This window comes from Ambystoma mexicanum, chromosome 6p, assembly GCF_040938575.1.
Source record: "Ambystoma mexicanum isolate Mex_15411 chromosome 6p, UKY_AmexF1_1, whole genome shotgun sequence".
Classification (NCBI taxonomy): Eukaryota; Metazoa; Chordata; class Amphibia; order Caudata; family Ambystomatidae; genus Ambystoma; species Ambystoma mexicanum.
Window position 1 is genome coordinate 1,447,723,968 of NC_090935.1, and position 22,940 is coordinate 1,447,746,907.

At 46.5% G+C, this 22,940-nt stretch overlaps 1 protein-coding gene across 4 annotated transcripts in view; it reads left to right on the forward strand.

Moving 5' to 3' along the window:
* The window catches only part of LOC138510501 (zinc finger protein 530-like), a 463,288-nt gene that overhangs the window by 66,055 nt on the left and 374,293 nt on the right, over nucleotides 1-22,940 (forward strand). For all 4 annotated transcript variants that reach the window (XM_069626199.1, XM_069626200.1, XM_069626198.1 and 1 more), the window contains exon 2: nucleotides 5,751-5,877. In XM_069626199.1, the coding sequence (XP_069482300.1) occupies nucleotides 5,751-5,877 (127 nt within the window). The remainder of the gene's footprint in view (nucleotides 1-5,750; nucleotides 5,878-22,940) is intronic.

Below are 22,940 nucleotides of genomic sequence, written 5' to 3' on the forward strand. Positions count from 1 at the left end.
CAGGAATGATGCAAAGACTTTCCTTAGCGGGTCAAGCAGTGGTATCAGACGATAATTGCTGGGGTTCCTTTTGTCACCATGCTTGTAGATGGGTATTAGAATCGCCAGTTTCCACGTCTAAGGTATGTTATTACTTTCTGCAATTAGCCTGAATATTTGGGCGCAAAGTTCTGCCCAGAGCTCAGGGTTATGTTTTATAATAGCATTGGAAAAGCCATTCGGGCCAGGGGCACGAGATACATTCAGGTTGTTGATTAGAATCAAAATGTCATCTTGGTCCCAGTCCACTGATCATTTCCTGGTTTGCTTGACCCGTGGGTCCTCGCTCAGTTGTGTTCTTTTCTTGTATAACTCAGTGAAGCGTTTAATCCATAGTACTTCCGGAACGTCTGGGATCAGTTGGTATGTCAATTTGTTTGCTGGTTAAGCAAATTCCATAAGCCTCTTGAGTTTCTGTTTTTTAAAGCTTCTGTCATGTTTTCTGCATCATATTGCTTTAGCAGCATTCTGGTAGTTACGAATTTCATGAGTTGGAATTTGTCTTCACCCGTCCGTGTTTTTGATTTCTTGCGAAGTTCCTTTTTTTTTTCTCCACTATTTGGGGATTGTAACAATGATGGTGTTGTTTTCTTGGTTTTACGTCGTGGTTTGTTGGTTGCTGAAATGGTCGGAGCAGCCAGTCGTAATTCAGTTTCGCAATCCCTTGAAGACGTGTCTTTGCAAAGGTTTCGTTGAGGTTTTCCGTTTGATTTTTCGGTAATTCGCAGTCTATTCATTCCACTGCTGATTTCCAGAGCTGGAAGTCTGAGTTTGTTTTTTGTTACCCTAGGGAGGACCATGATACTGAAAGAATATGGTGGTCGCTATTAGGTGACTGGGTATTTTGTGTTTTGTGCAATTTCTCTTTAATTCCATGCAATATATAGATATAATCTATTATCGCAGTTGAATTGCCTCACGATCAAGTTGGCATAGGTCGTCCGGTGCCATTCGTTGGACTGACCGTGAGGAACACCTTTCTATTTGTTGTTTCTTTCGTCCATCTTTGGGCTCTTGATGGTAAGTTGGAGGTATCATGTCGAAGTCCATTGGGTTCGTAGAGATGGATGTTCAGATCACCACATACGATATATTCAATCTGGCAGAATTTCTGACGTGCTTGGTCCATGGCCGAAAAGACAATGTCTTTTAAAGTTTTCATCGTTTATTGCAACAGGTTTGCAATACAAGTTCATGATCCCCCAGCTTTTTAGTCCCTGTGGTGAGCCTTTTTCTCATTTCCATTTTCAAGGGTCTGAATCGAATATTGTAGAATGGTAAGTTGGGCCCATGGATTCAGGTTGCTCGATTCCAGAATTTCTATATTTGAATCTACTTTGATCATCGTGAGCTGTACCGACGAAAGCCTTCCTTTAATACGCTGGATCGCTGGGTTCATGAACGTGATGTATCCTTCACAGACCGGTTGGTGAACTATCCACGTCCCTTGGATGTAAATTATCTGAAACTTAGAAAAGTTGTACGTATTCCATTGGAATAGGTGCGCATGACCTCTCAGATTCCATGAGCATAATATAGTAAAATCTTTCTCTTGTATCACTGGTTGTTATAGTTGCCAGTTGGTCTGGCTCTTCTTCACTTCATTTGTGTATTCTGTGTCCCTCCAGATATAGTGCTTGGTGATATTCGATCTTCCCATATTCTATGGCCTGTCATTTCTATGACTCCTTGGAGAGGAGTTTGGCCGTAGTATTTGTTAGTGTGTAATGGCCGACATTCAATTGCAGTTCATTATCTGAATATTCTCGTTCTTGTTTAAAGGTTTGCTATGTTCAAACTTCTCTGGAATTTTTGTCTCCAGATTCAATACAGACAAATCCTAGTTGGTTCAGTTGCTTTCCCATTTCCATTATGAGATCCAATATATTTCTGGAATGAAATTCGATCCATACTGTGGGCCTCATCACGAGTTGGGCGGTAACGTCGGCGCTAAAAGCGCTGGCTTTATTAGCCCTACCGCCAAACCCACCGGCGCTATTAGCACCGGATCACGGGTTTGGCGGAACGGGTATTGCCCATTCCCCATGGGGCCCATTCGGGAATTGCCCATTCCCCATTGGGCTCAATGGGGAAATTTCGCGCTTTTAGCGCCGGCGGTATGAGCGCAAAATTCCGGCGGATTTCCCCCAGGCTAAGAGCTGGGGGGAAAATCAGCCGAAGCCCTGATTTGGCGGACCCTTAAATCCGGCAGTAACAGCGCTACCGCCAGATTTAAGGATTACCGCCAAATTCGTGATGAGGCCCTGTATCTAGAGTTTGATCATCTTCAAACTGGACTAGCTTTAGATCTTCAGATCGTATGGATTTGAGCTGGGGAATTTCATGGAGCAGGCATAGAATGTTGGTTCTGTTTAATATGAGTCCATCGTTGAGTATTTTGATTCTTTCCAATTTCATTCTGTTTGTATTTGCCTGTCTTCGTGGGTCGATAAATGTGGGTAATTTCAGTTCGATCTCCCTTCAAGCCTGACTCGACTTATTTGCCATCTCGTTTCTTCGAGAGCTGTGAGGGGTTGTATTATCCATTACTGAAACCTCATTGTCAGTCGTTAGATCAATGAATATCGTTTGGTCGCTCTGTGAAAAGTCCAGATTTGTATCGGATATATCCTCGCACGTGAGGTCAACATTTATAGTGCATAACGAAAATCCTTATTGGTTGATTGTTATTAGGGAGGAGTCGTTCGCTTCTGAAGACAGTTCGATGACAATCTCTTGTTCCTCATCCATGTGTATTGATAGATTAATCATCATTTCATGTTGTATTTGTTCCTCTGTTTGGATCAATTCTGATAGTTTAGTCTTAAATCGACCTTCATTATTAGGCGGCAATTCAGCGTCTCTTTTCTTTCTTTGTTCAGAGAAGATTTCCTTTTTTGGTTGCTGTTTCGATGTATTGATCTGTGGTATGGATATATTTCTCAAAAAGGCTCTCGATCTGTTATTCCTTTTTTTTGGTCAGTCCTTGTTTGTTTTGTCACGTTACTGGTGTTCTTTGGAGCAAAATTCTCAAAGGTCTCTTTCTGTCTTTGCGATTTCTCACTGGTATGTATTTTCTCAATGTCTTTATCTTCCCCTTGGGAGGCAGGGATCATTATAGTTGAAGTAGACTCCATATTCAGTTGAGTCGAGTCTACCTGGTTAGGTTGGGCTCTAAACTTCTCTTTTGCTTTTTTGTTGTTAATCGTTTCTAAGTGTGCTTGGTGGGCGCTTTTAGGATAGTGTGTATCCTGCGTGCTAATGTGATTTCCAATGTTATTCGTATTTATCTTCGTAGTCATCGCGTCTTTATTCACATTAGTTGCGTTCAGCATTGCAATAAAGGCGGTGGTCATCTGGATTTTTTCTGCCCAATCGTTCCTGCCGATTTCAACTAATCGGTCTGCCACATCACACTTGCTTCGGCTTCTACGTTTATCCGGTCTTGAATTCTAGCCATAAAATCCTCAATGTGTATTTGCTTTGATTGGATGAGAGCCAAAAAGGTCGCCTGATTTTTCAGGGACTGTATGTTGGATTCTTGCAATTTCAGAAATGGAATCATTGCTTGTGTTGTCGTAGCTATCAACATATTCTTCAGGTCGATCATTGTGGTCGGAATTGGGTCTTATTGGCATCCTCGCGGTGCGTCAGTGACCTTTGTTGTGAAGCATCTCATTGCCTCTTTTCGTTGATTCAGATAACTTTGCCCTGTCCTCTTGGGGTTTCAGGGAAATATACGCGATTCTGTTTGGGGCTTGAACGTTGGTCTTGTGGTGAGCGGTGTTGAGGTAATGAGTTTCTCCGTGTTCTGTGGATCACGTAGATCACCATAGACTTCCTTCCTTTTCTCATGATTACTCATGAGTGTTTCAATTTCTGTGATGTCCAATGATAATCGGGCTATCCGCGAATTCGGTTCCTGGTTGTTTGATGAGATGATTGTTTCAGACTTAATTCCTTGTGCATACTTTTTTTGCCTCAGCTGTTTTGCCATTATGGCTTTGTATTTTAACGACATGTCAATCTTTGTAGTAGGGAGAGGAAATATATGCTCATTGTCTTGTTCATTCAGACTAGTTGACATGTGAGTATGTGCTGTGGGCGTGTTAGGGATTGATTCCATGTTTATGTCCTGCTGATCGTCCAAATACTGCTGTGTCAGCAAGTTCTTACTCAATAGGTTTCTCAGTTTGGTATCGAATACTTCTGGGGTCTGTATTTCGTCTCCGCGATGTAGAAGGTTGATCAAGTCTCCTTGCGCAGCCTCTAAGTCTTTGTTTATGTCCCTGAAAGCAGCCTCGTACGGCTGTACGGGCGAATATGTTTCGCCATGTTTCTCGATATTGTGTCAATGGGCCTCATTACGACCCAGGCGGTAAGGGGTTTACGGCAGCGTAAACAGCGCCGACCCTTACCGCCTGAGTACGAGATCCCTTAGCGCCATGGCGGATTTAACACCTGCTTTTAGCAGGTGTTAAAATCCATGGCGCTAAGGGACCTTGATGTTAATTACGCCACCGTAATTTACGGTGGCGTAATTAACGCCTTCCCCACTCCCATTATGCCCTATGGGGCAAAAATGGGAATGGGGAAGGGTAAATGGGGATTGGGGACTTACCGCCCCGCCAAGGTCGGAATGGGGCGGTAAGTCCGCCATCCACCATGGCGGAGTTGGGAACTTAGCGCCATGGACCATGGTGCCAATAGCGCCATGGTCCTCCGCCAAGGTCGTAAGGAGGCCCAATGTGTTCTATGACCAGTGGATTCTCTCGCTCATGCAGCGAGTAGAGAGAATCAGCTTGCACTATTTCTGGTTCTATGGGCAGTATCTCCCTCCCGTCCTCCCCCTGTGAATGCTGCTCAGTCTGTTCCCCCAATATAGTCTCACTTAAAGGTGCGGCAACACCACTCACCTTCATTGATAGAGGGGCAGTTCGTTGTTCACTGAGTCATTCTTCGGACGACTGGATCTGAGCGGTGTTGAGTCCAGCATTGGTGACATGGGGAGTAGGGGAGGGAGGTATCCAGGTTAGGGGATGTCTTAGTGCGTTGTCGTGTCTGCGGGCCGGTTAAGGAGACCATGGTGGTAGCCGCGGTAGAAATCACTGTGGCACGGCAGTGCAGAGATAGTCTACAGGCACTGTGACACTAGCCCGTTCCTTCTTTCAGCTTCGTGATGTTTCAGAAGTATTTCTGTTTTCAGGCCTCGTGCAGAGGCCAAAGACCCAAAGAGACTGCGTCCTGACTGCGCTGCTCTGCGGAGTCCTTCAGGTTTTGAAGGGCTTGACAGAAAACGGCAAAAGAGGACTTGCAACACGTAGCTCAGCAAGCAGTCAGAATCTTGTCCCAAAGACTCTGCGTCCTGACTCCGTGTCCTGGCTAAGGCTCCAATACCTATAGAGAACCCCACTTTCTGTTGCATTAATCAAACACACTGTTTGCTTTCGAATAACCCTCATCATTTGTAGCTTTTCTTCACAGGTCCTCTAGGTATTTGTTCAACCCTTACTTCTTCAAATTACCCCAATAAAGACCACTCTGTTTAAAACCACATCATTGTGTCGTCTTGTGATTGCTCAGCCTACCTCATCTTACTGTTTAGAAAAGTGGCCTTCTGGCATTGACATGAGTGAAAATAATTCTGTGTGCAGTATGTTCTGTTGGGTGAAGTTTCTCAATATCTCTATCATTTGCTATGTTTTTTGAAGGCACAGATGACCTTCCGTGATGTTGCTGCCTGTTTTTCTAAAGAAGAGTGGAAACTATTAGACGAATGGCAGAAGGAACTTTACAAGAATGTAATGATGGAAATTCAACAAGTCTTGATCTCACTGGGTAAGTTGCACTTTTTTTAAGAGCTTTGTTGTCTTGCAAACCTACTTGATTCCGTTTTCGGATTCTCGATTGCAATTTGAATTAAAGTTTTTATAACTTATCGAATTTTAAAATAATGTGCAAGTCCTCACTTTATGCATTTTTCTTCTTTATGGTTTCATTATTTATATAGTGTCAAACAACGCCATCTGCACTTTTGGGAAGTGAAACAAGAACTCTAAAGTAAGGCCATTCTGTTATAAGACTGGTGACAAACCTCATTTAGGCTTTTGTAACCCATGTTACTGCTTTCAGTAGGCTAAATGGAATTTAAAAGTGCTGATGGAACAAACGGGACAAAACAAAAGAGGTGATGGTATGAAGGTTTAAAATGTAATTTTAATCTCTGGTGTCGCTCTATGCAACCCTCCAGACCATCGTTCTTGAGCCTGCCAAGCCATTACAAAAGGGGAAAGAACAAATGCAAACTAGACTCAGTCCACCCCGAAAGGGGCAGTCCAGCCTGAACTGCTTGGCCAGAGCCCTTGTGCACAAGACCACATGCAACCCCAGACATGTTTTGGCCTCACTGAGTGTCATCAGTGAGGTGTAGCTTGGGTCTCCAGGCCCAGCAGGTACTGGACCAATGTCTGGGCATACCCGTCCCACCCCAGAGTGACTAGACAAAACAAAATAGGTGATGGCTATGAAAAAGTCTCAGAACCCATGGGTGTTTATTCCTTCATTTCTTGAGCAATCTCCTGTTCACTTTCACTTAATACGTCATGCTCAGAGCTATCTCATTGCCTTGTACCTCCTACTCCCTGAACTGCTCAGGATTTCTGGGAATTGGTGTCATTACCTTTGGTTGATTTCACAATTTGATGATCTTCCTTTCCGACGGCAGGTCAATGGGGAGTAAATCTGAAAACCATAGTCATTCTTTCCTCCCATGTTGTAAGGCCTGCAGCCCTGTTCTTAAACAGTTGGGTTACAAGAATCGTTTCAGGAGATGCAGGGTTGCAGTTTAGTGCTGGCTCCATGAATTCTTTATTTTCTTATTTAAATTTTATTTTTTACAGTTGATTAATATTTGAAAATTACAACAGTGATAATTCTGCAAGATGTGGTCGAATAGGGAAGCATTTATACAAGGAGAGATGAAATGTAGTCCAAGCAAACACCACATTTCTTTTTGTAATTTATTTGGTTGCATTTCAACTTGACATGTTGCATATACCCAAAAACACCATCAAGGCATCGTACAAACAACTACACCCCCTTTCTTATAAGAGGAGCAAGGTTACTAAACAATCTGAGGGAATCAAGGGCAAATGTCTTCAAATTCTGTATACTTCTTCTGTCTTTTCAATTTAATTATCTCAACTATTTATTTTCTACACACTTCCTGTACTCATTCCCTCCTTGTCAGAGGCCTCATTGATTTCCAGCCCTTCAATATTAACTTCTTGGTAATCTTTGTAGCGCTAAACAGCCATCTTTTCTGTGGGAAAGATTGGTCCTCTATAGCAGAATCTCCAGCCAGCCAATATCAATGTCTCGATAGTCGTAATCCAAATATGTCCCTAGTAGTGTATTCATAACTCCAGTTCCTTGTTCCAACAATGTATTGACTTTACTACATTCCCAAAACGTGCTCTAGTGGACCTTTTCTGTGTTTGCAACCCCAACAGGTATCAAAACCATTAATTCCCATTTCTGCCAAACTAGCTGATGTCCAGGATACCCTTTAGTAATTTAATTTGTCTGGCTCCCTCGCCAAAGTTCAGCAAAGCCAATCTAACATTCCTACGTAATCCCTCACATTCCATTTCATTTCACATATCTTTTTACCAAGCACCTGAGGGCAGCTTGCCAGCAAGTTGTGAATCCCTGTTCCCGATATCTGTAAGAGAGTAGACTGCTGAGGCCATATGAACTTGCCTCCCCAACTGTAATATGTGCACTCCTAGAAACGTAATATGGTCCAAAGGCACTGCTACAAATGGAAGGTTTAACCCAACAAACCACAAACCCTTTACAGATATTGAAAAACAGGTAACATTTTGAACTATAGGCTACCACACCAAGTGGCAACACAGCACAGATTGAAACGTGTTGGGCCGGAGTGCGCTGACAACAGAAACCAAAGGCGATAGAATGAGATCAACAAAACCCATCTAAATCAAGCATGCAAGACCATGAACATAGAGAAAATTGCAAAATGTATACTTAATTGAAATGTCTTGGCATACATAAACTTTTAATTAGCCGACAGAGTTGTGAGGTCGCAGATCCAGTCTTCACCAGTGGAATTGGTGGTACATTTCCAATGATTCAGAATATGTTCTTGGCCACAAGGCCTCATAGCACCAATGTTTCCAGAGCCTTGGTAAGTATAAGGTTTTGGGGAAGAACCACAGCATAAGAAGCCAAGGATATTGCAGTAATTTGAAGACCAAAATCAGTTCTCTATAGAGTAAGGCATCTGGCCCGTATAGTCGCCCATTTGAAAAATCTATCGAGAATTGCACCATTTTGACCACACATTTGAGGAAAAGAATGTTGGCAAAGGGATTGCAGGTGTTATGATGGGGCAAAAAAACTGAAAAATTAGGATATACATCTAAAAGTGGGATAACGCGAGGGGTGTTGAAATGGTGAGAAAGGAGCTATGGGGCATAACCCCCCCCACCACCCATTTTTTAAAAAAAGGCAAAGATAAGAATTCTCAGACAAAAAGAAAACAAAATGAAGGACACATCTAGCCTAATCTCTTTAAAGGGCAATTCGAATTTGCCATACTACCTACCGTCTGACGAAAGACATGTTCACATGTCAAGAACATATGTAGTTGGGTTCCTCTCAATTTGAACAGCTCCAAAAGAGATCAGAGTTGCATACTTACATTGGTATTTTTTTGTTGTTGACCAGTGTGGCAAGTCAGAGCTGGGAGACTGGCGAGAAGACATGGATCAACAAAGAAAAGAAGGTATCTACTATCCTTCTAGTTATGATGAGGGGTTTCCCTAACTTAACCAACTGGTGCTCGTCGGTCCTCCATCCAAACCTATTCTATCCTTTTGGTCTTTCCCTACCAATAATAACCTAAATAAAATCATCTTGGCCTAAGTAAATTTACTCCCACTCTACTTGTCTTCTGGTGGAAGATTCCTGACCCCACCCAATGATGTCCCTCTCCCCTCGCTCACCTCTCTTTCTCTCTCGCTGTCCCCCTCTCGCTGTCCCCCTCTCGCTGTCCCCCTCTCGCTGTCCCCCTCTCGCTCTCCCTCTCTCTCTCTCCCTCTACCCTCACTCTTCCTCTCTTGCTGTCCCTCTACCCTCACTCTTCCTCTCTTGCTGTCCCTCTCGCTCTCCCTCTCCTTCTCTTGCTCTCCTTCTCTTGCTCTCCCTCTCTTGCTCTCCCTCTCCCTCTCTTGCTCTCGCTCTCCCTCTCTTGCTCTCGCTCTCCCTCTCTTGCTCTCGCTCTCCCTCTCTTGCTCTCGCTCTCCCTCTCTTGCTCTCCCTCTCTTGCTCTCGCTCTCTCTCTGTCGCTCTCTGTCGCTCTCTCTGTCGCTCTCTCTGTCGCTCTCTCTCCCCCTCTCTCTCCCCCCCTCTACCTCCCTCTCTCTCTTCCCCTCTACCTCCCCCTCTACCTCCCCCTCTCCCCCTCTCTCCCTCCCCTCTGTCCCCCCTTCTCTCTCCCCTGCTCTTTCCCCTGCTCTCTCCCTGTCGCTCTCTTGCTCTCTCCCTTTCGCTCGCTCGCTCTTTCTTTCTTTCACTTTCTCTCTTGCTCTCCCTCTCTTGCTCTCCCTCTCTTGCTCTCCCTCTCTTGCTCTCCCTCTCTTGCTCTCCCTCTCTTGCTCTCCCTCTCTTGCTCTCGCTCTCCCTCTCTTGCTCTCGCTCTCCCTCTCTTGCTCTCGCTCTCCCTCTCTTGCTCTCGCTCTCCCTCTCTTGCTCTCGCTCTCCCTCTCTTGCTCTCGCTCTCCCTCGCTCTCCCTCGCTCTCCCTCCCTCCCTCTCCCTCCCTCTCCCTATCTCTCCCTCCTTCTCCCTCCCTCTCCCTCGCTCTCCCTCGCTCTCCCTCGCTCTCCCTCGCTCTCCCTCGCTCTCCCGCTCTCTCTCTCCCTCTCTGTTGCTCTCCCTCTCCCTCTCTGTTGCTCTCCCTCTCCCCCTCTGTTGCTCTCTCCCCCTCTCCCCTTCTCTCCTTCTCCCCCTCTGTCGCTCTCCCCCTCTCCCCTTCTCTCCTTCTCCCCCTCTGTCGCTCTCCCCCTCTCCCCTTCTCTCCTTCTCCCCCTCTGTCGCTCTCCCCCTCTGTCGCTCTCCCCCCCTCTCTCCCTCTCTCCCTCTGTCATGCTCTCGCTCTCTCCCTCTCTCCCTCTGTCATGCTCTCGATCTCTCCCTCTCTCCCTCTCTGTCATGCTCTCGCTCTCCCTCTCTGTCATGCTCTCGCTCTCCCTCTCTGTCATGCTCTCACTCTGCCTCTGTCATGCGCGCTCTCTCGCTCTCTCTCCCTCTCTGACATGCTCTCTCCCTCTCTGTCATGCGCGCTCTCTTGCACTCTCTTGCGCTTTCTCGCTCTCTTGCACTCTCTTGCGCTCTCTGGCTCTCTCTCGCTCGCTCTCTGGCTCTCTCTCGCTCGCTCTCTGGCTCTCTCTCGCTCGCCCTCTGTGGCTCTCTCGCTCGCCCTCTGTGGCTCTGTGGCTCTCCCTCTGTGGCTCTCTCGCTCTCCCTCTGTGGCTCTCTCGCTCTCCCTCTGTGGCTCTCTCGCTCTCCCTCTGTGGCTCTCTCGCTCTCCCTCTGTGGCTCTCGCGCTCTCCCTCTGTGGCTCTCGCGCTCTCCCTCTGTGGCTCTCGCGCTCTCCCTCTGTGGCTCTCGCGCTCTGTCGCTCTCCCTCTCTCCCTCTCTGTTGCTCACTCTCGCTCTCTTCCCCCTCCTTCCCATGCCAACCCCACTTCTCTGTAGCCCCATCGAGACCTTCCATCACCCACAGGAAGCCCACAGGAACTCCAGAGGCATCAAGTTAATGATCCTGTGCAAGGAAGGCATAATATCCTAGTAAGACAAACACAAGTGATCACAGTTCAAGGGTGTTTATTAAACTGTATAAATGGATGAGGTAAACGCCTAATCTAAATCTAAGATGGGAGCCAGCTACGACCATCAAATAATAATACAGTCCTAGTAGAGTCTAGTCAAATGAAAAGGCCTATACTAAAAACCTAATGCCAATCCTTACCGCTATGCTACAAAATAGTGGGGGATAATGTTCACAAGAAAAGAAAACTGTTCACAAAATGATAAGTCGGGATGTTATGGTCGGGGTCTCTCTTTCCCACGATTTTAGCACACTGCTGGGCTTCTCCGGCACAATCTTAAAGTTCATTTTCTCCATATCCAGGCCTTCTGTGCCCAAGTCTCTTCTCATGCAAAGTCTCTTACTTCAGAGGGTCTGATATGCCAAAAATAACAAAATAAAAGTTCCTTCTGTTAACGTTTGCGTCAGGTGATTACCCTTCACACCTGGATGCCCCTCAGCCGGGCTCCGATCCTTCTCTCACTCGTTAGCCTCCCTCAATCGGGCTCAGACCAACCACTCACTGAGGACTACCCTCCGTCGGGTTCATACTTGTCGTCACAGTGTTGTTCAATCTCATCAGAAAGCGGGGGTTCCCTTCCCCTAGCTTTGTCTTGGCATCCCTCCGTCGGGTTCACATTTGCCACAGTTCACATTTCAACAAAAAAGTCATTCTAGACCCCTTTGCTTCTTCCTTTGATATAAGTCTGGGTCTGAGCCCCCAGTCAGGCTTCGCACAGTTCATTCATCACAATGTATGCATAGGGGTCCCTCAGTGGGGTTCACGTGTGCCTTCACGTGTGAAAACTTCTACAACGTGTCAAGAACTTTCGATTGTACAAGGGGTTTGGTTTAACCCTTGTATGGCCACCTGGACACCTCACTCTGGCTTTCCCTATGGCCTCTTTGTACTCGTTGGTTCTCCTGGTTCAGGAGAATGGCACCAGCCAGAGACCTTCGAATGAGCGCCCACATGACGCCGGACCACTCTATCTCTGGTGCCAGTTTCTCCTCCCTCAAAGTTCACTGGGTCTCCTTCTGCCGGACTCGGGCACCTCTCGCAAGGTTCTTGAGGGTCTCCCTCTGCCGGGGTTGGACCCCTCTCGCAAGGTTCTCGAGGGTCTCCCTCTGCCTGGCTTGGACCCCTCTCGCAAGCTTCTCGAGGGTCTCCCTCTGCCGGGCTTGGACCCCTCTCGCAAGCTTCTCGAGGGTCTCCCTCTGCCGGGCTTGGACCCCTCTCGCAAGGTTTTCAAGGGTCTCCCTCCGCTGGGCTCGGACCCCCATCACAAAGTTCACAATCTTCAAAAAGGGTTTTGGCACTTCCAGTCCAAATCAGAATTTTGCTCCCACTTCTCAGCTCCCCAAACGGCATTTGGCATTGGGAACTGCAGGAGCTAAAAGGGTATATTGTGGTAGGGGCTGAGTCTCTTTCACTGACCCTCCGACCTGGGATTGCCTGACTGGCCCAGGGAGGAGTCTTACTGTGGGTGCTGCCAGGCAACCCCAACTGACCCTGGTCTTGCCTTCTGGAGATACAGCTCCCTCTCCACAGTTCAGTCTCTCCTGGACTCACAGGGCCAGTGTCTATGCAGCTCTTCTGGCCTTCCTCTGGCTTTATGCACTCTCCCGCATCCCCAGCTCGCTCAAAGTTTGCTTTCCTGCCCCGCCTTTTATACTTCCTGGGAGTGGTGTTTTGGTTTAGGTGTGCCTGGTTGTAAGCTAATGCCTGATTTCGCCTGTCCTTGTTAGCGGGAACAAATGGTGGTTGTACATGTTTCAGTGCAGGATGTCTACAAGTTGCCAGCCCGAAGATTTCTCTATCGACTGCTGGTGCAGGATGCAACCCCTGGTGAAGAAGGCAAGCAGGATTCACCACTGCAGGACTTTTCCGTACACCTTACAAGACACAGGAAAGCATCTTCCACTGACTGTCACTGCACAGTGACGATATCAGGCATACTTGGTTCCAACGCTGATCTGAAGAAATGGCTGCACAAGTCCTCTTCTTATCCTAAATCGTGGCTGGAAGTCCAAGCCCACCACTGGTAAGGATCTGCACCATTCAATCAGCCAACATTGGTCCAATCGGGTACCACTGTGGGTATCACTAATGCCCCACACCTAGACTGCCTGGCGCCCCAGATGTGGAGTGTGACCAGACATCACACCCACATCCTGGGGGAAAATCGTACACCAGGCCAGCAGCAGGCCGCAAAAGCAGCAGCTTTCACGGGTGAATGCATGACCATATAAGGGATTTCCTGACCTGAGAAGGCAGGAAGAAGCCCAAACAGTAATATGGCCAAAAAAACGAGCAAGCATCTTGTGGCATGGCTATTTTAGGGCATTAGCTACATTTAGCAGCCAGGCGCAGTAAACGCAAATGTGCGCACTAACAATAACGCAATCATTGTAAAAATGCAACTTAGACAAGTAGCCAAAAATCCCAATTGTAAAAGACTAGGGTGATGCAAAAGTATCCCCAATGCACTACACTGTAAGATGCTGTGTGCACTGTCAAAATGTTGCCTAAAAGGTAAAATGACAAAAGGGAAACATAGTTTCCAGTAGTGATAGTCTGAAGGACTGATCATTTTCCTCCATAACAAAATTAGCAAAAGGTCAGGGGAGTGAAGCTGAAGGCCTTTCTTCTCTGTAAAAAGTCAGGACAGCTTAAAAAGCAAAAGGTTTGGGAGTCCATAGAATATTGAGGCAATGTTGCCCAAGGAGAAATCTTTCTTAACAAGGATCTACAAGTATACTCTGGGGGCTGAAGCAGAGCCGAGCAGCAGTGGTTGGATTTCACCAGATTTTGAAATGGGACTTGAGAGAGACAGAGGCCTGGTGATGCCGAGACCCATAAAAAGAGCGGCGAAGGAAAACAAGTAGTGTTCCAATACCGACCGGAGCATGCAGAACCCAGTGGAGATGGAGACAGAGTAAGAGAAGAGCCAGAGACCCAGACTGAGGCAGAGCAGCACAAAGCTGCTGTGGCAGATGGGACAAAGTCAGTAATCTGAATTTGTCAAGAGGGTATGGGAGTCCCTCTCAGCCTGATGTGGGAGGACTACCAGGGTGGAAGCCAGATCCAGTTGTGAAGGCGTCGTGGAGCAAGACACCGACAACCGAGTTAAAGTTCAAAGTAAAATACTTCATTAAATCAAATGTCAGGATGGTAGAAGGCCTTTCCCTGGCCACCTGAGGAGGATCCAGGGGTTTTAGGAGTGAGAATACCCTCAGGTTTCTCACATACTCTTCCCCAATGCAGATGGACCAGGGAGCTTCACATGGACACCGGGAGAGGATGTCTGTTACCTTACTCTCGAACCTTTCAGTGTTACACTTTGAAGCAATATGGCTGACAGTCCAAGAAAGCCTGCATTTCCCTTACGCTGGATCATTTTCTCTTTTTAGACTTGGGATGCTCTAGTTTCCTTGGGCGAGGAATCCTTCTCTAAGAGTCTTATATTTGACTTGGATTGCCTCTGAAACCCATTGCTCCAATTGGGGTAAATCAGTTTCAGGACTAACTGGACTAGTAAGTTGGGAATCACTGCTACAGTTACGTTTACTTTGCTTCCCAGGATGAAAATGGAGATCTGGGTTAACCGATGATTTTCTGTATGGCCTACTTCCCTCCATTCTTGGGGGACTAATTCTGTTATTACGTCACTTTCTTTACTTCCTGTATCCAATTTCGCCCAGACAACTTTGTCTTCTAGAGTAACAGGGATTTTATACGCATTTTTGTTTCCACCTGGGGTTTTCTTTGGTTCTTTGGTTCTTTGCTTCCTATAATTCTTCCCTTTTCTGCAAGACTTCTTTAGACTTTCTCCCCTTATAGTATCATACTGTGAGATTGGGTGTATAGGATGTTATTGTATGATGACTCAATGCTTTCTTCCTTATTCTGTTTATCCTTACTGAGTAAGTGTACTGATGAACTGGTGGGGAAATCGATCTGGTTTAAGGGGCAACATTCTAGGGGGTGTCCATAACCTCTACAGGAGTAGCACTCTAGATTTTGTGGTGGAGATGGGGCTGGAGAGGATGGACGAGATTTTCTAAACCTGAACTCTCCAACTCTTGATAATTAAAAGGCATTTGGAGGTCCAAAGGACATGGTTCATTTAGGTGATTACTTCTCCGCCTGAATAACAGAAGCTTTCAACATCTAATGATGTCAAAAGAGAAATCTTTCATGTCTTCTGCCTCTGTGAATACATCTCTAGATTGGATGTAGAGGACATTGGAAATAAAAGGTTTGGTTCTCTCTTCCCTATCTTGTGCTTCTATTAACTCCTCCTCTAAATTCTCGAGACAGAACTCCATAATATGCCCCCAATTCCCACAGAATAAACAATGTTCTATGCATGAGGAATCTAACTCATCAAAGGGAACGACCGGATCATATCATAAGTTTCTTAATCTCGGGAGGATAGCTCAGTGGCAACATGCTTGCCCTGGAAGCAAGACGACACGGAGCAACACAGGTTCGATCTCCGGGTCCGTGCTTAGAAACCTCTGGGTATTAAGCGCGTTATAAATAACCTATCATATATCAGAGCATGTATGTCAGTCGACCTCCAAGGTGGTCATCCGAACGATAAATCGCTAATCAAATGAGATTTGGAAAAGCTAGGTTGATCAGAGACCCAAGCCAGTGGCTGACAACACGTCATCTAGAAGAACATTGGCAGTGGTGCCAGTCACGCTCACACAGGCAACTAACACAACTGTACTGCGCGAGACAGGGAATGAGCGCATATCATATATCATAAACCTGGAGAACAATTTACCTGTGCCGGCTTCAGTAGAATCCGATATTGGGTTGTCCTGTAGGGTCTCTTGACCTATTGTTGGTACCTTTTGGATAAGGGGGACAGCAACTGGTGCTAGTGAAACGGGTGGTACTAAGGGTGGAAGTTCCTCGCTCCTAGGTTTCACAGCGAGATAAGTGGTTTGAACTTCATCTTTTGAATCACAAACTTTAAGATCTGACGGGAAGGCAATGATCTATTCATCTCCTCCTACATTAAGGGGAGGGGACTTTCCCCTTAGTGTTAATACATTGGGACAGCTGTTGGTCTCCCGGAGAGTGTCATTCTTATCTGGATCCCTCATCCCCTCTACTTTCAGGATTTTACAAACATTTTCTGGGTTTGCCCAGGGAAGGTTTTCCCTGATAATTTCGTAGACCAAGCATCCCATCAAGTCACCTCTTTGAATTTTTTTTTTTTTTTACTTGTTTTTATTAGTTTTACAACATGTAATTTATAATATCCCACCCCCTTACCCTGCCCCCCTCGCCCCCCAGGATCATCCATAGGTCATGCATTCTGTCCAAGGTTCTTTCACCATGTCACTTAAATATGTCCAGAATTCTTATTTTGTGTGGGCAGCACTGCTCCATGTAGTGACTCTGGAGGTACTCAAGGGCTATCTCCCAGTCTTCACGGAATTTTTGGTATGCGCCTTGCAAGCTGTATGTTGTCCTCTTTAGGGCTATATGTGTCCAGATTCTCCTTATCCAGTCGAGGGCCTGGGGCGGATTTTTTTGTTTCCATTTTTGTGCTATTTCTAGCCACGCACCAATCGGTATTCCCATAAAGTTTTGCTTCTGCGTTTTGGTGAGTTGTTTATCTTTGGGATCCCATAGTCCACATAACCTACTTCCTCCCCTATTTTTTGCATTGTTGGGAACATAGGTTTCATGTGCGATTGGACTTCCCTCCAATACTGCTGTAATTTCGGGCATTCCCACCAGGCATGTCGCCAGTCCCCTCCCCCCCCCCACATTCCCTCCAGCATTTGTTTGGGGAGTTCCGATTGATCTGGTGGAGTCTCTCGGGTGTATAATGCCATTGCAGGAGGAATTTCATCCACATTTCTTTTGTCTGTATTGCCTTAGTTAGTTTCGGTATCAGCCCCCATATCTGCTCCCATTGTCCTTTGGGGATTGTTTTCTGTAGGGTCCTTTCCCATCGTTTGATATATGTCCATTTTACTTCTTCCCGCACTGTGTTTATATATTTGTAGGTGTTTGACACAAACTTTTTCATTCCTGTATTTGTCATTATATATTGCTAGAACGGGGTTAAGTCTCTCATTGCAGCTTCTACGATTCTGGGTGTTTTTTAGCCAGTGGGTTAGTTGGTCATATTTGTATCTGTTGTTCAGATTTAGCAGAGACTTGGTTTCCTCAAATGTTCTTATATTTAGATCTTGGTACATATCTCTGACCATTTTACATCCGGCATCTTCCCACTTTTGAAATGCGTTTTTTTTTTCCCTTCCCGGTGGGAATTCGGGATTTTTAAATAGGGGCATGTAGAGGGCGGGGTAATTGGTCAGTGTTCCTTTCAACGTTGCCTGATCCCAAATTTCTAAAGTGGCCTCATTATTTCACTAATTTGTGTGTTCAAATGTATGTATTTCTTTCCTATCCCAAGCAAGTGTCTGGTGGGTATTATAGCCACGGCTCTGTCCTGTGCCGCCCATATTTTCTGGGAGTTGTCTGGTATCCATTCTTTTAAGACCCATAGCTGTGCTGCTTCGTAATATTTCTTAAAATGCGGGATCGCACAGCCTCCTTCGTTCCTTGGAGCAGTGAGTACAGCTGACGAAACCCTTCGGGTTTTCCCTTGCCACACATAGGCAGTGGTGATTTTCGTTGGTGTTTTGAAGAAGGCTGGTGGAACCCTCATCGGAATGGCTTGGAATAAGTATAGTAGTTTTGGCAAAATGGTCATTTTGATAGCCGTAATCCTCCCCCACCATGATATTGTCAGGGGGTTCCATCTGGCTAGGTCCCGCTTTATATTTTGAAGAGTTTTGGGGTAGTTTTGTGAGTATAAGTCCTGGATTTTCCCTGTCAGGGTGATTCCTAGGTACTTGACCCCTGTTTCTGCTACTTTCAGGTTCAGGTCTGCCGCAGTCTTGTGTATTTGCGTTGTATCTCCCGCCAGAATTAGAACTTCAGATTTTTGTTTATTGATTTTTAATACTGACACCGTGCCGAATATTTCTATCTCTTGGATGAGATTTGGGAGGAATGCCTCTGGTTCTCAGAGTTACTAGCATGTCATCTGCATAGGCTGCAATTTTGTGGTTACGTCCTGCCATATCAATGCCTTTATCTCTTGGTTGTCCCTTATTTTTGCTAGTAGCGGTTCCAGAAATATAGCGTATAATAGAGGTGACAGCGGGCACCCTTGTTTCGTGCCCCTTCCAATGGTAATTTTGTGGATATGGATCCGTTCACGGCTACTTTGATGTTGGGGGTGTTATAGTTTGCCTTCATCATCTTTATGAAGTTGTCTCCTACTCCCGTTTTCCTCGGCGTGAGAAAGAGGAGCGACCATTCGACTCGGTCAAGCGCTTTCTCTGTGTCCAAGGCCAGTATTATCGCTGGTGTCTGTGTTATGCCTGTTTTCTCTACTAGGGGGATGACCGTCCTAATGTTGTCATGTGTTTGTCTACACCTTTTGAATTTTAATTGGGTTTGAGGAAAAATTCAATAGTATAAAGTCTAGTCTATTTTCACAAGATCGGAGAGGCAATATCTTCACATTTTTCCTTCTGCCTGACATAACATACATAACCATGTTAGAGGGGAGAACTACCCAGAGGTCTAAGGAAATGATGATTATCTCTCTAGCTGGGACCATCCCTTTTTGGGTTCAGACTAGTTGGTAACTGTCCCCCTCCACTGTTTTCCATATAGGAAGAATGACCTGGGCTACTAAAGGATGAAAATGTGTTGTCATCCTTGGGTTTAGAAGGGTTCAGGTCCCACACTTTTCCGACCTTTTCGAGTCTGATGCTCTTGACTCAACGGAGGGTAACTGCTCGGCCTCTAACCTTTGGGAAAAGACTGGCTTGGGGAAAAAATGTACATTGGCTGTCTCAACTCTCTCAAAGTTAGAGACCCCATTGGATAACTCTCCTGGTGGTGTCAATTACTCCTAGCTGTTGTTATTTGGGTTCATTTTAATGAGTGGTGGATTGGAGGCTCTAGTAACTGTCACTTTGAAGGGGGGCCCCAACTTGTATCGGTTGAGATGTGTCCCATTCCTGACACCATTTGTGAAGGCATAATGAGGCAAGACACAACAGATTTAAAGTTAAAAGTAAAGTAGTCTATTAAATCAAATTTCAGGATGGTAGAGGGCATAACTTGCCCTATGCTAAGGTGGGATTTCCCGACCTTAACAAAACTAAGGAAAGTCTGAGTCAAAGAGTTCAACTTAAAGGTCTGTCTGTGTCTGAAACCAATGCCCTCACAACTAAAGCTAAGCCATGTGTATGGATGTCAATGATAAAAAGAAATGGTGCTTAACTCAAAGTTCTGAGCTTCATCCAGCTCGCAGCTCTTTCAGCTACCCTTCCCCAAGTATAAAACAGTTCCACAAAGTCTCAAGATTACCTTTCTCCAGTTCAAGGTGATACAGTTCAAAACCAATCCTCTCGGTTCCCTTCCCCAAGTTCCAAGCAACAAAGTTCACAGAAAACACAAGGTCTTGAGGCTTCGTTCTCAAGACCACACATGTAGCTCCTCAAGTCTCAGGGTTCCCTTCCCCAAGACCTTAACGTCACCATCACAATGTCTTTGGGTTTTCAACATTTAGGGCTCACTGGTGTAGGTGTAGTTGTCAGACCGAACGGTCCACCCATCACAGGTCATGCAACCGGGATCCCTGACCCTGTGCCTCTTGGCTTTCATGTTTAGATTTACAATTCTCTGGCTTTTCCTGGTCAGCCTCGTGACTCTGCCATCACTTGTCACGCATCCTTTCCAGTCTTTGGCCTTGTTGCACTTCATTCATAAAAGAGTGTTTTGTTCACACCCACCTTCCTATGACTGTCATACTTGCCCATTTCTGTAATTAGTTTTCACATGGGCATTTGGGTTATTACCTTTATTCGCTTGGCCCATGTAGGTTTTTATTCCATTCAACACTTATAAGGCTTAACTTCTGGGTTTCATTCAATTCGGTATTCAATAAGCATTGGTTTCGCTCAATTTTCAATATATATTTGCAGGAGTGCTCCGGTGTTGAAGTGCCCTTTCCGACACTCACCGGCTTGTTGCGTCTCCTTCTGGTGATTCCCTTCCCCTTTACCGCTGAAGCCGGGGAGCTCACCCCCTCAAGCTCTGCTAGGCTGCTGTGTGTCTCACTCTGCATGCCGGCAACTGGAATGCTTCTTTCCAGACACGGACAGTGTCCTTTCTTCTTGGTGCTCTCTCGCAGCTCCTTCTGCGTATCCTTTGTCACAGAGGCTCCCAGACTTGCAATAAGTACACGGCCCACTGGCTATGGGCTGTGCAAGTCTTCTGGGGAATTTTCCAGCATTCTGGCTCCTTGCCTACTCACACCACGGCTGCCTCCTCCAAAGTAAGGTCCCCTGCTGGTCTCTCCCACGCAGGCTTCCCTGTTGCTCGCTGGTCTGCTGCACTGGTCTCTCCTTACACACCTGAAGCTCCTTGACAGGCTGCAGGTGTGGATCTCTAATGAGTCTTGCCTGACAATAATTAAAGGGACATGCCGGACCCTCATAGCGCTTTGTAGCCATCTTCCACCTCCCAGTACTAAAGTAGGGAAAGAGTGTAGTATTCATTACTCTTGGTTGCCTCTTCCTCATCTCATAACCTATAAAGGTCAAGGAAGGGTTTGGTTGATTCTCAACTGGACAAGGGGGATACCATGTCTCTCCTAATGGCACCCCACTCCCAATCCCCAAGGACACTCCACCCAGGTGATCCTCCCTCACTTCTCCACCCCCAGGTCTGGGATCCAAGAGCGATGGCCTTTCCGTGGCCACCTGAGAAGAGGATCCAGGGGTTTTAGGAGTGAGAATACCTTCCGGTTTCTCAAACAGTCCTGCCCCGCCCCTGAGTGGGAAGGTGGCAGTTCAGAGGGCCCCAGTTCCTGTCCTCTCCCTACATGCCTGCATGTATCTGAACAGTACTGCTGTGGATTATCCCATACCGCTTAAGCAACATGTTGGCCAGTTTATTTATTTTTCTTTTAGGCAACCACAACATACAGCAAAGGTATGGGAAGACCGCCTGCAAGATAACATCCCGCCAAAGGTCTCCAGACAGACTACTCCAGTTGTCGGATCACTCTGACCAGAGGGAAGAGAAAGAACCGCTAAGAGGAACAGGGAAAGAGCCCATGTGAATGCAAGGAATGCTGCACACCACCAGCAGACATCAGCCATGCCACATAAAGCTCCTCAACATGGACTATTGCAAACTTTTCCTGACAAAATCGGGGCCATTCCAATAGTTAGCCGTCCAACATGAGGTGCGATTATCCATGCACGCCGGTGGGGCTGACTCCACTTTTTATGTATTCTGACAATTGTAACCCCTCCTGGCCAGGGAATACAAGACGAGATAGGCCATGGGAAAAAGACCAATGTTAGAAAGAGTGGGAGGATAAGAAGGAGGCTAGGAAACCAGGTGGTGTGGGTTGTTCAGGTGGGGTGAAAGGATGAGGACGTGACTGTGAGGGCGAAGCTGTGGCGGCCGCTCGAAATCCCGTGAAGAACGAGAATGTGGCCAGGCAGGAGGGGGTTAACCCGGCGGTCCAGCCAGAGACCCAGATGTTGGCATCTGAAAGGGGAAAAGAGCATAAACCGCCGATAGCCAGCCATCCAGAGCCAGTATTAAGGACCGGACCAAACCACAGGCGGACTACATGTCCCAGAACCCCACACGAGACACAGTATCGGGTAGGGGGGAAAAAGATAAGAAATAAACGGAAAAAGCATAGGCTGGAAGCCGTGGGTCCATATGCTATCAAGCCTGCACAGGGGAAAACGGAGGCATGTTGTAGCTCGGGACAGAATGCAAGAGAAGGGGAGGGAAAACCAATTGCAGGTGTGGGAGAACTGTTGCTGGGACGGGCTGGGGTTAATTGGAGGGGAGGAGCGGAGCAGGGGTTAAAAGCCAGGCAAAAATCCTTTGAAGCTGTCTCTTCTTGCAGGAAAGGAGCGTGGTTCATGAGGCAGCACCTGAATGGAATGAGACCAGTGAGGCATATCGGTGGGATTATTAGCCAGAAGTGGAACGAACACCGGACAACTCCCTATCCCATGAGAGCACCCAGACCCCAAGCTGGCAAGGAAGGACGGCGGATTGAGGGAAGAAGAGCGAGGACTGGCACCGGAGTGTATCTTTTCAGTTAGTGTGAGAATTTATCACGGCAGGCAGCTGGCTTTAAGGAGCGAAAGCCTGCAGCCGCCTCAACCTTTGTTTTGGACATTTTAGAGGGATATGCGGTGCATGTGAAGAATATGCAGAGATAACAGGGCACGTGTGAACAATTAAGGTCGGCGGAGAAACTCCAAGGCTGATAACCATTTTATGTTGTTTAATGAAGTGCCAAGAGTGAATGCTATAATAAAAGTTAAGTGAACCAATATTACGGTCTCCCGGCAACTACTTTACAGTGACGAACCAAGAGAACAGAAGGAGGAAGGAAGGGTGACTGGAGTGTGGAGGCGTTATGCAGAAAAGATTAGGTGTTGGTTGATAAGAGCAAGTGCTACTGTGTTGACCGTTAATGGATGGGGGTGAACGAGAGTTTTAGTGAAGGAGTGGAAATGTGAGTGAAAGGAGGGTGACTGAGTAGAAGGTGGAATGGAGAGGGGAGAGTAGTAGTAGAGAGGAAAGAGGACTAGTGAAGTGGGGAATAGAGAGTAGTGGTGTGGAGAGGGGAGCATAGCAGGGGAGATGGTAGTTACATCGGAGGTAGGAGGTGGAGTGTAGAAGGAGAGAGCGATGGACATTGGAGAGACAGAGGAGGAAGAAACTGGAGAGAAGGTAAGTGAAGTTGGAAGGAGGAGGGTAGAACAGCTCTGATAAATCTGGAGAGGAGCATCAGAGCGTGAACAGAATGAGAAAGATTGGGGCCTTGGTGTCTGGAAGGCACAAACCCCTGCAATCCTTTACAACTAACCATTGGATAGCGTAGGTCCAACCTAAGAAGTCCCAT